At 37.0% G+C, this 15,425-nt stretch overlaps 2 protein-coding genes across 5 annotated transcripts in view; both read right to left on the minus strand.

Annotated features, from left to right (window-relative positions):
• The window catches only part of LOC109397131 (NADH dehydrogenase [ubiquinone] 1 alpha subcomplex subunit 9, mitochondrial), a 440,561-nt gene that overhangs the window by 170,935 nt on the left and 254,201 nt on the right, over nucleotides 1-15,425 (minus strand). Inside the window, exon 4 of one of the 2 annotated variants that reach the window (XM_062855650.1) lies at nucleotides 4,242-4,252. The exons of the other annotated variant lie outside the window; for it this stretch is intronic. The gene's annotated coding sequence lies outside the window, so the exon portion shown is untranslated. Of the gene's footprint in view, nucleotides 1-4,241; nucleotides 4,253-15,425 lie in introns of those variants that run through there. 2 annotated transcript variants of the gene reach the window in all.
• The window catches only part of LOC109409839 (unconventional myosin IC), a 174,805-nt gene that overhangs the window by 15,371 nt on the left and 144,009 nt on the right, over nucleotides 1-15,425 (minus strand). For all 3 annotated transcript variants that reach the window (XM_029875103.2, XM_029875102.2, XM_062855636.1), the window contains exons 4-5: nucleotides 11,490-11,952; nucleotides 11,221-11,427 (exon numbers count right to left, since the gene is read on the minus strand). In XM_029875103.2, coding sequence (XP_029730963.2) covers nucleotides 11,221-11,427; nucleotides 11,490-11,952 — 670 coding nt within the window. The remainder of the gene's footprint in view (nucleotides 1-11,220; nucleotides 11,428-11,489; nucleotides 11,953-15,425) is intronic.

Here is a 15,425-nt window from a genome sequence, read left to right on the forward strand (position 1 = left end):
ACATTTTTTCACCCCACAACTCACAATTTGATCGCCGCAGCTGATGCTACTTCCTATCCAGCTGGGAGATCACGTACCACTGTCTAGTAGGGTACTTTGCGGTTGTGGTGCGCGTCCTCTCTCGTTTCCTCTTCGTCGTCTATCGTTGTTCGTCACTTGTCGCAGCTTAAACACTAACGCATTGTAGTTCGTGTTGAACAATCCACACTCACGCTGGAGGTTCGCTGTATTAGCTTCCCCTGCCAGCTTGATGTGGAATGTCTCCGCGACTACTCTGCTCTCCTGATCGAGACGAAAATAATTGAACGAATCGCCGACCAGGAGAGCAGAGTAGTCGCGGAGACATTCCACATCAAGCTGGCAGGGGAAGCTAATACAGCGAACCTCCAGCGTGAGTGTGGATTGTTCAACACGAACTACAATGCGTTAGTGTTTAAGCTGCGACAAGTGACGAACAACGATAGACGACGAAGAGGAAACGAGAGAGGACGCGCACCACAACCGCAAAGTACCCTGCTACTAGACAGTGATACGTGATTTCCCAGCTGGATAGGAGGTAGCATCAGCTGCGGCGATCAAATTGTGAGTTGTGGGGTGAAAAAATGTAAAATTAAAAATTGTGTTATGTTAATGTTTTAATTTCGTGTTTTTTGTAATAAACTTTTAGGCGTCTGAAGATGGCCGAAATGTGATTAGGCCGAAACGTCACGCAAAAAACAAGTTTGTTTTATTCGTTCACCGAGAAATATCAACAATAAAGAGATATACTCGTTAACGGTTATTAAATCCAACAAGTGACTTCGTTATGGTGCATTCGTGTCGATAAAAAAAATCAGTCTATGATTTTATTTATTAGTTAAAGAATTTCCAGATTTGTAAAAATCATTCAAATAATCTACATAAACTTCCATATTAAAGTAATTTCCTTGTGGGCGTATCAGTATATGGGACAATGGAATCTGGAAACCTTGAGTAAACAGCTTTGATGCTACCATGACATCACTTGTCTATAATGCATTTTGGAACTGTCCACAGGACAAGCATTCGAGTTTATGATGTTTTACCTTGAGGATTTTTTTTTAATTTCTTACAAAACGTCTTCAAGGAATAAGGATAGTTTTTATTAGTGATTTTATTATGATTTTCTTACGCACGAAAAAGGCAAAATTAGGGAAGTGGAACCATCTCGACAGGGCTCCTATTTTGGGCACTTTTCTGCTATAACTCAGCCAATTTTGAACCAATGGGACACCTTCGGTGTAGTACTAGATTTGTAGTAATGAGCTGAATTTTTGTATGGTGAGAAGGTCAATTATCCGTTTCTGCAATGAAATGGTGCATAAAGCGTGGGTATTTTGATTCCTTGCCTAATTTGATGCTCTTTGAGCAAAACTTTCGATAACTATGTTGTTTATATTGCAAGAAATGAAGAAAACAACAACACTGTTGCCCAAAGTTTTGCTTAAACAACATCAAATTAGGTAAGGAATCATAATACCCACGCTTTTTGCACCATTTCATTGCAGAAACGGAGAAATTACCTTCTCACCATACTAAAATTCAGCTCATTACTACAAATCTGGTACTTCACCGATCTGTTCTATTGACACAATTTTTGGAACGCGATGAGATACCTATAGTAAATTCAAGTCAATTGGTTTGGAATTGACTGAGTTATAGCGAAGAGTGCCCAAAATACCGGCCGCTGCCCAAGTGGTTCGCTACCCTAGTTCTTTGGGTACAGAACATAATTTATTCTGTGTTGACGTTTTTCCCCTAGCAAGCATCTGTGACAGCAGTAGTATGACGAGGTTGTCATTGTAATGCTGCCTCATTGAGGAGTGGAGCTTTGGCGCAGCAAGTCGCTTTGGGATGTGCCATATTATGCCAAGATGGCTAGGAACGGACTGTTACAGTGAATTGCGTAATATTCACAGTTCCGAACACGAGTCGTGGGCTAACCTCCTTATCGCCTATGGTTGCTACATTATAATGTTAGCTAAAACCTCACATGCAGCATATCAATTTTTATGATTTTGCAAAACAAAAACTTTACAAGACATTTCGAGACTTGTTGGACACATTGACCTTTACCAGTGGTACTTCGGTAACCTGGTTTTCCCGGGAAAGTGACCAGTTCGTCGTTTTTTTTGCTGAACCCTTTCTTGCGATGTGTCGATCATCATATTTTCTATTTTCTTGTTTAATTTGACGATTAATCAGTAATAAATGAATATATTATCTTATTATACCTTTTCTGCGGTTTGTGAGCAATTAACGGTGCATCTGTTTGGAAATGTTTGGCTAGATGGCTAAACTAATTGTGGTGGATTTCGTATAGATATTTTTGTGATCTTTCTACCTTTTGATTTTGTTGAAAATTTATTTAATTTATGGATTAAATATTTTTATAAACATTTTCCTTCACATTTATTAGTTGCTTTTTGAATGATTATATTTAATAATTACTTTTTTCAATGATCATATCAATTTTCTTAACGAATAAAAGTATTTAGTATCCCGAATGATACTCCAAAAAATAATGAACGTTTTGGGGAGATAAATTTCGAACTTTAGAATTCCAACTAAAGGAATTTCATATGGGGTATCCAGTTAGTCTAGTGGTTCAGGCTATGGATCGCCAATCCGGAGACGGCGGGTTCGATTCCCGTTCCGGTCAGGAAAATTTCCTCGACTCCCTGGGCATAGTGTGTCATTGTGCTTGCTTCACAATATACGAATTCATGCAATGGCTGGCAAAGAAAGCCCTTCAATTAATAACTGTGGAAATGCTCAAAGAACACTAAGTTGAAGTGAGGCAGGCCAAATCCCAGTGGGGACGTAGAGCCATAAAGAAGCAGAAGAAGAAGAAGAAGAAGAAGAAGAAGAAGAAGAAGAAGAAGAAGAAGAAGGAATTTCATACGGAGTTTCAATGCATTATTCTTGTGGATTTTCTGGTGGAGACAAAAACTCTTCGGTTTTTTGAGAAATTTCCAAAAAAAAAGTGTTTGAGTCCCTAATGTTCCTAATGTCTTGACCTGATTTTATTACCCCCTCAGAATGCATTGGTTACAGTGTAGAACAACTGTCTATAATAGCAGCATTTAATTGTTAATGTTTTCACTTCTTGTTTGTCTTCTGCATCCTGAAATGGGACGTAGTCTGCATCTTATTTTGAGTATTTGAGTTAAGAAATGAAAGTTTTCTTTGACAATGTACCCAATTGTTGCGTTTGTATTTCATGTAGCGCACGGGTTCTCAATCGCTGGTCTGCGGCCTCCTGAAGGGCCGTGAAGCCAGTCCAGGGAGACGCGATGTTTCCATAAAAAATGTTAAATTTTTATTCTATTCTGTGCAAATTATATAAATTTTTAATTGTGTATACCGCTACCCCAAAAAGCCACAATTTGAGAAGCAAATTTTTAGTATGTATAAAATTCTTTCAGAAGAAAAAAATCTCCGGCTGCGTCGCTATTTTTTAAGCTACGACTCAAATTGAATGTACATGACATCATTGTTTTCGAAATGTGAGTGTCGAATAAAAAAAACCTATCATTGATCATCGAAAATCCCTCGCACAGTAAATTTCTGGCTACGTCACTGTACCCAAAAAAAACTCGGATTCGTTCATTTAATTCATATTTTTTTTTTTAATTTTGATTGGGCCCCAGATGTCTTAAAGGGGGTCGCCACTTCAAAAAGATTGGGAACCTTTGAGTAGCGTATAATGAATGTGGTTCCTCGTAGCCGTGCGGTTAGGGTCACCAAGCTTATAATCGCACCATGCTATGGGGTGAGGGTTCGATTCCCGCTTCGGGCGTTGAAATTTTTCGTGAGAATAGTTTCTTCCCCGTTTCCACTGGTGCATGCTCCGTTGTCCGTTGTCTAATGTTAAGTTTAAAACAGTCTGTACAGCCGAAAGCTGAAGACGTTGTCCGTGTCTTTTAAAAAAGAACTGTTCAATGTGGGCAACAAAGGTCTGGTGGATTATTGGAAGCGTATTTCAGCTCGAAATAAATACCATTTTTGGTTATACAAATAAGGAAGTAGTCAAGGTGGTATCATGATTTACTGGCAGAGTGCCTAGAAAACGTAAGAGTTCATCTCTTCATTATTCCCCCTCACACTCTCCTATTTCCCAAGAAATCCCTGTAAAAAATATTAAAAATTAACACCTCTGGAGATTTCCACAAAAAATCGAGTGGCAATCCGGAGATACCTCTGAAGGAATACCGGGAGGAATCCCTGGACCAATCCGCAAAAAAATAATAATACCTTAAGGATACTATAGAGTTTTTTGAAAGAATCTGGACTATGGCAGAGCCATGAGAATTTATGATAGAACCCCAGAAGTAACCTTTGCAGGAACGCTGAACAAAAACCCGAGAATATGTAGGATGAATTTTGAAGAAATTTAGAAAAAAATCATCGAAACAATCAGTGGAGAAATATCCGAAGGATTCGAGGGAAATTTCTGTATAAATCTATAGACGAACGAAAGAATAGATCAAATCTTGAGAAACATTCCTGTCGAATTCCCGACAATATCTTTCAAGAAATATCAGGAGCTACTTATGAAGGAATCCTTGAAAAAGACCCTTGCAGAATCTCGAATGTAGTCTATGGAGGAGTCCTAAGAAAAAAAAATTGGAGATTTCCCCGGAAGAATCTTTGAAGAAATCCTGGAGATAATCCACGAAGGAATGCTTAGAGAGTTCTAGCTAACACCTGAGAAAAATCCCAGGAAAACCCAGTAGAAAATCAATTAATAAATTTAAAAAAGAATGAAAAACTATATGGAAGAATCTTTGAAAAAATCTCAAGTTAAATCCTCGATAGAATCCCGGGAGAATTCCGGCAGGAATTCATAAAGAAGTTTCTGAACGAATTTCTAGAAGAATCCTGGGCAGAAATTCGTAGAGAAGCATTGGAAGGAATAGAGGGAATTTCGGTTGAATCCTTGCAGGAATTCCAAAGGGGATATCTGGAGGAATCCTTGATGAATTCTTGGAAGGAATATGTACAGTAAATAATATTTAAAAAAATCGAAATGAAACTCTGGATGAATACAACCACACATTTTGGAAAGAACAATGGAAAAATTACGTGAGAAATCTACTAAGATTCCCGGAAAAATCCCTGGTGGAAAGCCTGAATTAATACCGGAAGAATTTCAGAGATAAATTCATGATAGCAATCATGAAAGTTCCTGGGAAAAATGCTGAAATTTATCTTCTAGGTATCACTGTAGAAATCCCGGTAGAAATTCTTGAAGAAATTATCGAGAGAAAACCCTGAATAAATCCCGATACGAATCTCCAAAAAAGAATCTCGGATGAGTCCCGAGAAAACTTCGAAAATGAATCTGGAATGAATCCGGGTGAAATCGCGCAACAAAAAAAACATACAGAATCGCGGTCGAAGCGATCAACGTGCGGGTTTTCAACAAGACCATACAGAGGAAAATCTGTTCGATTCTTAGTCGGTCTCGTAACTTTTCTTAATGGAAATTTCCTTGATTTTCTAAGGCTCAGAGTGTCTTCGCGCCTACCACACATTATACACATGCAAAAAATCTTTGGCAGAGGAAGCTCTCAGTTAAAAACTGTGGTAGTTCTCATAGAAAACTAGTCATCAGGAGCAGGCTTTGTACTAGTGGGGACGTAAGGCCAAGAAAAATGAAACGAATATCTGGAGGAAACTGGCTAGAAATCCATGAAGAAATCACTAATGAAAACTTTACACGAACTCTTTGAAAAACTATGGAGGAATCTCTACAGAATAAACAATTATACATATTATAGAGTGCTCGTAAATTACGTCATGGTCTCAGGGACAGCCCTTACCCTGTGTTCATGAGAGTGTGATGGTCTATACAAATATTTTGGAGGTCCTGAAAAAAAAATATGACAAAAATTTAAAATTTGTTTTCTGTGACGTAATTAATGGATGAGCCCATGCCAAAAACGTCTGTTATGCATACCACATAGACTATTGAACTAAAATTACTCTAAATTAGAAATGAAGTTGAAAAATAGAAACGAAAAATATTTCCCGATTTAATCACTGTCCCTGTTTTATCACCCTGATACTACATTGTGTGGTTTCTCGAACATTATAGGGTGCGGGCACCGGTTTTGGCCAGTCTAAGGGAAATATTTTTTATAGAAATAACCAATGATCCTATGAAAATTACCAATGTGTCAAATGAAAGGTTTTAATCTATATTTTGAAGGAACAATGCAGAAATCAATTAAAAACTTGATTTTTGTATTAAAAGTGTCACTGGCCAAAATCTAAGCACTGCCGCAGTTTTGGCCATATTCTCAAGTTTGGTTTCTATTTTGACCAATCACGTGTATTTCTTATGGGAGTGGCCAAATTAGAAGCACCCCGGCCAAAATAGATGTATAGGTGTTGATTTTTTAAGGAAATATGTTTTTTTTTCCAGTTTTTAATAAAAATGTATGGTTTTCACAGTTTTAATCTTCATATTGTATTAGGATCTACTAGTGAAAAATAAATTTACGCCGATTTCGATCCCAACCAACAAGCTCAATACCCCATAATGGCCAAAATTCCGGACTGGCCAAAACTGAAGCTTCTAACCTATTAAATAATATAAACTTCGGGGATTCTGAATCGTTTTCTGTCAATAAGCATTCAGGAAATTCCAGTAGAGTAAAGTGTAATTATATATTTTTTTTTACCTAAAGTTAAACCGCAAATTTTCCCCGAATATCCTTAATAAATTCCTTTGAAAATTCCGCTAAAAATATTTAAACTGTTTTATTTCAGAGAAAAACCTTGAGTTCCTTTTTTATTTGTAATTTTTTCCAGAAATTAAATCAACAATTATCGAAACTCGGCATGAAATTATTTTGAAAACTTTGTTGAGACATACAGGGGATTTTTTTTTATTACCGTACGGGTTTGGGCCGAAGGGTCTCAGATTTTCATGAAACTTTTCCACAGGCAGGGCTCATAGATATATGAACAAAAAAGAATTGAGAAAAATTCAGGGTCGCTTATTTTCCCGGAAAACTCAGGTAGATTTTTTTGTTTTTCCCTGATACTATGTACTTACTTTGAAAAATCATAACTCAAGAACGAAGCATCGTAGAAACAAAACTTTTTTTAAGAAATGAAAGCAAGTTTTCTCAGAAAGCTGAAAAAAATATGAACTGGACAAAGTTTTCCACAAAATTTTCCACGGTTGAGAAAATTCGTAAAGAAAGCCTTTCCGGCTTTTCCAACTAGGGTAAGTGTCGTTGTGGTATTAAGGTAAATTAATTTTAAAAACAATGATCGTACCATCTAATGAAGGGTTGCAAAACGTTAGTTGGTAGTTTTCTATCCAAATTTGCTTGGAAAAATATAAAAACTATCGTTTCTCTCTGTTTTCGATCATAAATCGCTTACCACAACATTAGGCACACTGTTCCTATTATGGAGGTAAAATCTAATTTTGGTTCCTATTGTTGCGGTATCCCATTCAAATCATATGGGATACCGCAACATTAGGAACACTACCGCAACAATAGGAATACAGCAGCAAAAAATTTAAGAAAAATATTTTTTTAAAATAGGTTTTTGGGCAAATCTTAAGCACACAAATGGTGCAATCTCATAATTTAAGCATAATACATCTATTAAAAATGCCTTTTGGTAACATTTCAGTCGAAAAAGTGCTCAATTGCCACTACCGCAACATTAGGTACTCCCATAACGAAGGGAACAATTACCCTATGCCCGAATTCGTGGAAAATTTTCAAAAAAAAAATTTGATAAGGCTATTTCATAAGCTTTATTCGCTGACATTTTTGGATTGCACTTTTTTTTCATTTTTCAGATATGGCCAATTTTGTTGAAAAATGTCCAAATGTGCCATATAAGCCTTTTTTTGAAAAACCGTAACTCAAGAACGAAGCATCGTAGAAACAAAGTTTTTTTTTAATGAAAATGAAAGGAATAAAAAAAATGAAGTGGAAAAAGTTTTCCAACGTTGAGAAAATTCATAAAGAAAAGCCGGAAAAACTATGTCCGAACTCGCGGAAAATTTTCAAAAAATATTTTTGAGAAGGTAATTTTATAAGCCTTGATTGTTGAAATTTTTGGAATGCATTTTTTTTTTCGTTCCTGAGTTATGGCCAATTTTGTGAAAAATGAACATATAATATAGGCTTACATGGTATTTTTTACAAAATTGGCCATAACTCAGGAAAGAAAAAAAGGTGCATTCCAAAAATTTCAGCGATCAAAGCTTATGAAATCACCTTCTCAAAAAAAATTTTTTTTTAAATTTTCCACGAATTCGGGCTAGTTTTTCCGGCTTTTCATTATGAATTTTCTCAACGGTGGAAAATTTTGTGGAAAACTTTTTCCACTTCGTACTTTTTTTTTATTTCTGAGAAAATTTGCTATCATTTTCATTAAAATAAACTTTGTTTTTACGATGCTTCGTTCTTGATTTCTGATTTTTCAACGTAAGTAGTGTCAGGGGAACCCAAGAAATTTCCACCTGAGCTTTCCGGAAAAATAGGCGACCCTGAATTTTTCTCAATTTTTTTATTCATTTATCCACGCGCCCTGCCTGTGGGCAAAGTTTCATGAAAATCGGAGACCTTTCGACCCAATTTGGACGGTAATAAAAAAAAAATGCCCATACAGTGAATCAAACTATTGTCCGTACCACATTTTTTTCGCCAAAATAATTTTTCACTCAAATGTTAATAACTTTTTTATGCGTCAATCAGAATCTTTGGCGAAATTTTTAGCGAGATCGAATAAGTTTCCTAAAAGTTATAGAAATTTTAGTAAAACTTGATCGTTTAATTTGAATAGAGACTCTTCAAGAATAGTGCATCAAATATACTCAACTTTTTTTGGGGGAACATTTATACATCAAAATTTAATACGCAATCGTGTTAGGGATTAATTTGTTATGTACAAAAAATATGAAAAATCTGCTTATGTAGTTTACAATACTCATAAATTTTTCATATTTCGCAAATATGTTCTTCCAAACGTTTTTTTTTTCTTTTACCTAATAAAAGCGCAGTAAGCCCTGTATCTGTAGTTTAGTAGGTTCTGAATAAAAATATTACAATAAGAGAGTTCAAAGCAGTTGAAAATACTTGGCACTTTTAGTGATCAAAATATGACAAATTTACAAATTATACTCTAACATATACTATTTTTTTAATATTTTTTGAAGTGTACAAATCAACCCTAGCAAGATTGCGTCTTATTTTCATGTGTTAGTGAAATTGAAAATATTTCATTCACTATTTTTTGAGATATAGAGTATTGAAATTTTGTTCAATGAACGGTCAAGTTTTACTAAAAGTTCTATAACTTTTAGTAAACTTCGTCGATGGAGCTCAAAAGTTTACCAATGGAGCTTTATTATATAGTTTAGAATTGGTCAAAATTTAAGCGTTTTTTATTGACGTATAAAAAGTTATTAACATTTGAGTGAAAAATTATTTTGACCAATAAATCGCTGTATGGACAATTGTTTGAAACACTGTACATAGAGAATAGCGTTATTTGACGTAAATCGCATGCCTTTCAAGAAATTTAAAACAAAATCCAACAGGAATCTACGAAGAAACTTTTCTAGAAAAATACTTAGAGTTTCTGATAAAAAAAAACAAAAATTCAATCTTGTACCGACTTTTCGAACCCTCTAAGCAGAATACCCTCTTTAAATGAGTGTAATCAGTTTCGTACCGTTTAATTCCGCCCTATGTTGCTTATCCTTTGACAGATACGCGTATTTCGACTACCACTTGTAATCTTTCTCAGTGTGGATAACTGACACTGAGGAAGATTACAAGTGGTAGTCGAAATACGCGTATCTGTCAAAGGATAAGCAACATAGGGCGGAATTAAAAGGTACGAAACTGATTCCACTCATTCAAAAAAAATTCAATGTTTATGGAATTTTTGAAATCAGATCCATGTTTTAGAATTTCTGCCTGAAAATATGAGGTTTATAAGTAGAAAATTATCACAGATTTTTTTTTTGCAAAAACTGCGAGAAATAAGTATTTAATATTCAAGGATGTCCACTAAAACTTTTTCTGATAACATCGTCAAATACTTTTCCAGAAATTAAATCAAAGAACCTCCCTAGAAACCTATAGGAATATAAATAAAAATCTATCATTTTGTTCTATTTTGCAGAAACTGGTTATCATGATTTCTAACCGCCAATTTGATTATTTAAAAAAATTAAAGCTCGGGGAAATGGCTGCAATTGGGTTTTAAAATTTAGAAAAATTCAATGTTTTTTTTTAAATTTTTAAACGAAAGAGCACCATCCCGTTTACTGAACCACTATTATTTTTTTCTTCAGATATTTACAGCTTTATTTTGATATCAAAAATCAATTCCAAAAGATTTTTTCAAATCACTATTTGACAGCTGCCTAGTACAAAATCCGACTAGGGGTGATTCAACAAATCGCTCCCGTATAAACCTTAAACTGATTTTTAAGATAGGTTCTCGGGCACCAAAATACATGAAAATTTGGTTTTCGGCTCAGTTTGACATGCAGAAATGATCAGATAGCGCCAACGTAGCCTTGTGCGTTTGATACAACTCGACTGCTGTCTCAATGCTATTGGCCATATACAGTGGCGCCTCTGTTTACATGAGGCGAATGCTAGAAATGTTTGCTTCATTGATCCATTTGTACACTTTGGATAGCCATAGGCTGGATGGGCTGATTTTCGGCAATTGATCCGGCTCGCAGAAATGAGGTGCAATCTGTTTCGCACCACATTCACAAGTACTTCATTTTCAATTGAATTAATGAACTACGGTTTTAGCAAAAATGATAAATGTATTTTGAAGAATTTCCTAAGTTCACTGAGTGTGTGGAATCCAAGAAACAGGTGCTATCTCAGTATGGGCAAGAACTAGGTTTAAACCATTTGGTAATAACTTGAAGAATTCTATTCATCAACCATGTACAAAAGCCCCTTAGTCCCATAGTTCAAAATTTTTTTTTAAAGACGGTCGCCATGTTGTGATACACAAGGTATGCATAATCACAAGATATTAGAATCAATCCATCAAAATGTTATAAAGTCTTCTATGCACATGATGTTTAAATAGAATTTTGGCAATAGCGTAGATGGAAAGAACGTAGCGTGTCCTACCAGAGGATAACTGTAAGTTACGATCCGTTTCGCTTTGGACTTCACTTACCTTCGCTATCGCCGTCACGGATTCCGGCTTCAGGATTTTGGCCTTTCCTTCCTCCTCAGTAAAACCCACATTGCCCATGTGCAGCACACTGGCCACAATCTCCAGGATCAGCTTCTGCTCGTCCGTGGGGATCTCGATTACCGACATGGCCGTCTGCACCTGTCGGAAGTTGTCCGCATCTCTGATAGACGAACCGTTGCTGCTATCCTGAAATCATAGATTTTCTGTAAACTAGGGGTTCTAATGAATAAAATTTTCTCCAGACATACCCCATCCGTCAGGTAGTAATAGGTATCCAGCTTCCGCTTCAAATGCAACTCCTGCAGCAAACCATCCTCAGCCCCAGCAAGCAACTGATAGAAAATGTGGAAGTTCCTCTCGCCCATACTCTGGTGCACCACCCTACTCTTCTCCAGCAAGTAGTTCAAAATATTTCCCCCCTCCGGTGCACCCCGGAAATCGAACTGCACGTCCATGTACTTGCCGAAGCGCGAAGAGTTGTCGTTCCTGTTCGTTTTGGCATTCCCGAACGCTTCCAACACCGGATTGCTCTGCAGCAGTTTGTCCTTGACGCCCTCGACGCTGGTCGTGTGCCCCGTGGCCGCGGCAATGAACTGCAGAACCTTCTTCGAGGCTTCCGTTTTGCCCGAACCGCTCTCGCCCGAGATCAGAATGCATTGGCCGCGGTTTTCCTCGGTCAGCGAACGGTACGCGTTGTCGCTCAAGGCGAACCTGATGCACGATGCGGGGGAGAGAGAAGGAAAGGAAGTTGATGAGATGTTATTTTTAGGATGCTGCGTGCCTGCAGCACAGCGTGGCGTGCGTTGCACGGTGTGTGATTGAAATGGTCTTTTAATTTAGCTAGAGACACGATGCGTTGCGGACGGAGTTGCCGCGAAGACGGACAGTCGGACGTCAAGACAACGACGACGGCTGTAAATCAATTTAATATACTGGAAAATTAACTCCGGTCTGGGTGAGATTAACTAAGGAAAATACTGTCCACATTCGTAAGTACTCGTTGGATTTCCACAACGATGATGTACACGATTACTAAAATCCACTAATGAATCAAAGTTCGAGGACGTAGCCAGTCTTCCAAGCGTTTTCTTTTGAAGGTTTTCTTATAATCAAGTAAAAAGAAAACTGGGTGAAGTTCCTTTTAGTTCCACTAAGAATTTGCATCCTTTGACAGATACGTATTTCGACCTCAACTGTAAGGACGTCTTCAGTGTCTCGTACTTGACTCAACTGAAGAGATCCATCGCATTCTACACGTTTTATACATCTTAGGTGAAAATAATAGGTAACTTAATCAATGTATAAACCGTGAGAATGCGATGTAACCATCTGTCATACTGATCTACTTTGCCAAAGACATCAACTTTCTAAGTTACCAGGATTCTGATCTGTGAGAATTCTAAAATTTGCAAATTCACTAGCGCCGCCCATTGGCAGAATTGCGAAACAAGTGTCCCATTTTATGTAAGTATCTGTCATACTGATCACTCATCCTGAAAAGATCAACTTTAAAAGTTATTAGGATACTGATCAATGAGAATTCTAATATTTGCAAGTTCACTAGCGCCGCCTAGTGGCAGAATTGGGAAACAAGTGTGCCATTTTATGTAAGTCTGTGTCATACTGATCAACTTTGCCGAAGACACCAACTTTCTAAGTTATCGGGATTCTGAGATATGAGGTTTTGAAAATTTACATGCTCACTAGCGGCGCCCAGTGGAGGAATCTCGAACTTCGCAACTCATCATCTGTAAGTTATATGCTTATTGCTTACCCAACAACTTTTCCGAATGTGGAGCGGACCTGGTGTGATGGTTAGAACACTTGACTATCACGCCGAGGACCTGGGATCGAATCCCACTCCCGACAAACTCACAAAATGTGGGTTCTTCCTTCGGAAGGGAAGTAAAGCGGTCCCAAGATGAACTAGCCTAGGGCTAAAAATCTCGTTAATACAAATAAAAAAAAACTTTTCCGAAGACACTATCCTTCCAAACTATCAGGGTCTTGAGCTGTAGCATATCGTGACGGTTGCTTGGCAACCTAATATTTATGATTCCTGTAGTGCAATTTAGCATCAAACTGTTGATGGCGTCTCTAGCGGTCAAATTACCAACTAATCATATGAGCCAAAGTTCTAAATGGTAGGTCTTTTCAAGCCCTAAAACTTTGCCGAAGAAAGTATTGCGCTATCTCTTAACACACCCGAGATAATTAGCCATATTCCCAAAAAGCCGAAATCCCATAAGCTTTTAGTCTCCTATTTAGCGGATTCTTATTGCACCCCTCGACCAGTGATCTTATAAGAGTCTCGACTGTACTTCTATCAAAGTTCATGTCGTGTTCAGAATCTCGTTAAAATTTGAGGGGCCATTCATTGACCAGGAAAACTTCAACGGGAGACGGAGAAGGACTGCCAATGACCTCGAGCCAATTTGTAGAGGAATTCCAAGGAGAAGAGAACCCAAGAAGAACTTTTGGTAAAATTTCTGGAAGAATTGCTGAAAAAAAACAGCCTGGAAGAGTTACTTAAGGAGTTTCTGGAGGAATTTTTGAAAAAAAAAAATCCAGGTAAAATTTCCGAATTAACCCCAGGAGGGTGCAAGAATTCTTAGAGAAAAAATAATTTAGGGAAGAAATTGTGCAACAATATCAGGGAAATCTCTGAAGAAATTCCTGTAGAATCTTGGGAGAGATTCCTGCAAGTTATTTTTGTGCGAATTCTTGTAAGAACCTGCAAACCAAACAATTTAGAGCAATCCTTGAAGAAATTTCTGAAGGAGTTTCTGAAAGAATCTGTGGATAATTACCTGAGAAAATGCATGTAGGAATTCCAGAAGGAGATTCTAAAATTATTCCTGGAAAAAAATGTAGAAATTCCTAAAGAAAATCCCAGGAGGGACTTCTGAAGCAATCTCTGGAAGAATTTCTGCAGGAATCTCATAGGAAATTTCGTATAAAAATCCTGGAGGAGTTTTTGACCTGGAAGATTCTCTGAAAGAATCCCTGAAAAAAAAAATTGACAGCATTCCTGGAGTAACATTTAGAGGAATTTCTAGAAGAAATTCTGAAAACCTTCAGAAACCTTTTAACAATTTTGGATGAAATAGGCAACTTTCCCGCTATAACTCAGTCAATTTCAAACCAAATGACCTGAATTTTCGTACACGGCAGATACTACATGTGCGAAACTGATCGCGTACAAAAAACAGGTCAATCTTTCCAAAATTGTCTGAGTTTTAACGGAAAACTGCCCAAAATAGAAACCCTGTCGAGATGACTTGAAGGAAACCCTGCATAAATTTTAGAAAGAAAACCTGGAATATGTTTTAAAGAAATTTCTGAAGAAACCCCCGGAGGTATACGCGGAAATATTTCTAGATATATTATTGGAGAAAATGCAAAAAAAAAATTCTTTAAGGTATTTCTAAAATAATTCTCGATGAAAATTCTGAATCAATCCCAGGAGGAATTTATGCAGTAATCCCTGGAGAAGTGCTGGAGGAACTTGTGATTCTGGAGAAAACTCGAAGCATTTTTTTTGCAGAAATTCCAGGAGCGGTTCCCAGAAAAATCGTGTCAAAACATTTAAGAGGGATTAGTGAATAAATCCCAGAGAAAATGCGTGAAGGGGTTCTTGGAAAATTTTGTGGATGCTTTTCTGATGGAATTTTGGAACGCACCTTTCGAGAATTTTTTAAAAGTATTGCTAGGTTAATTTCTGAAGAAAAGTCTAAGTTGTATGGGAAAAGTTGGCCAAATGAATGTAAAAATCTTAAGTTTTTTAGTTTTGCCACTAGGTGGCGCTCCAATAGAAACCTTTAGTATTCTTGTAGGTGACTACATGCCAAACAGCTTGGTCGAACACGGCAAAGTGAACCGACGTCTGTAAAAAAAGTTACACCCTACTCAAAATTTTCAAAAAAAAAACTTTCAAAGTACTTCCAAATAAAATCTTGGAGGATGTTTGTTAGAAACAACTAAAAGAATTCCAGAATGTTCTTCTGGAGAAATTCCAAGAAACCAAAAAAAAAAAAAGAGTTCATAGATGAAACCTGTTATGAGTTCCTGGAGGAATCCCGGAGGAAGTTCCCGAAAAAAAATCCACGAAGGAGTTCCTGAAGAAATTCTGCAAACAATTCCTGACAGAAGCCCAGAAGAAATTCCCGGAATTCTTGAAGCAA

This window comes from Aedes albopictus, chromosome 3 (assembly GCF_035046485.1).
Source record: "Aedes albopictus strain Foshan chromosome 3, AalbF5, whole genome shotgun sequence".
NCBI lineage: Eukaryota > Metazoa > Arthropoda > Insecta > Diptera > Culicidae > Aedes > Aedes albopictus.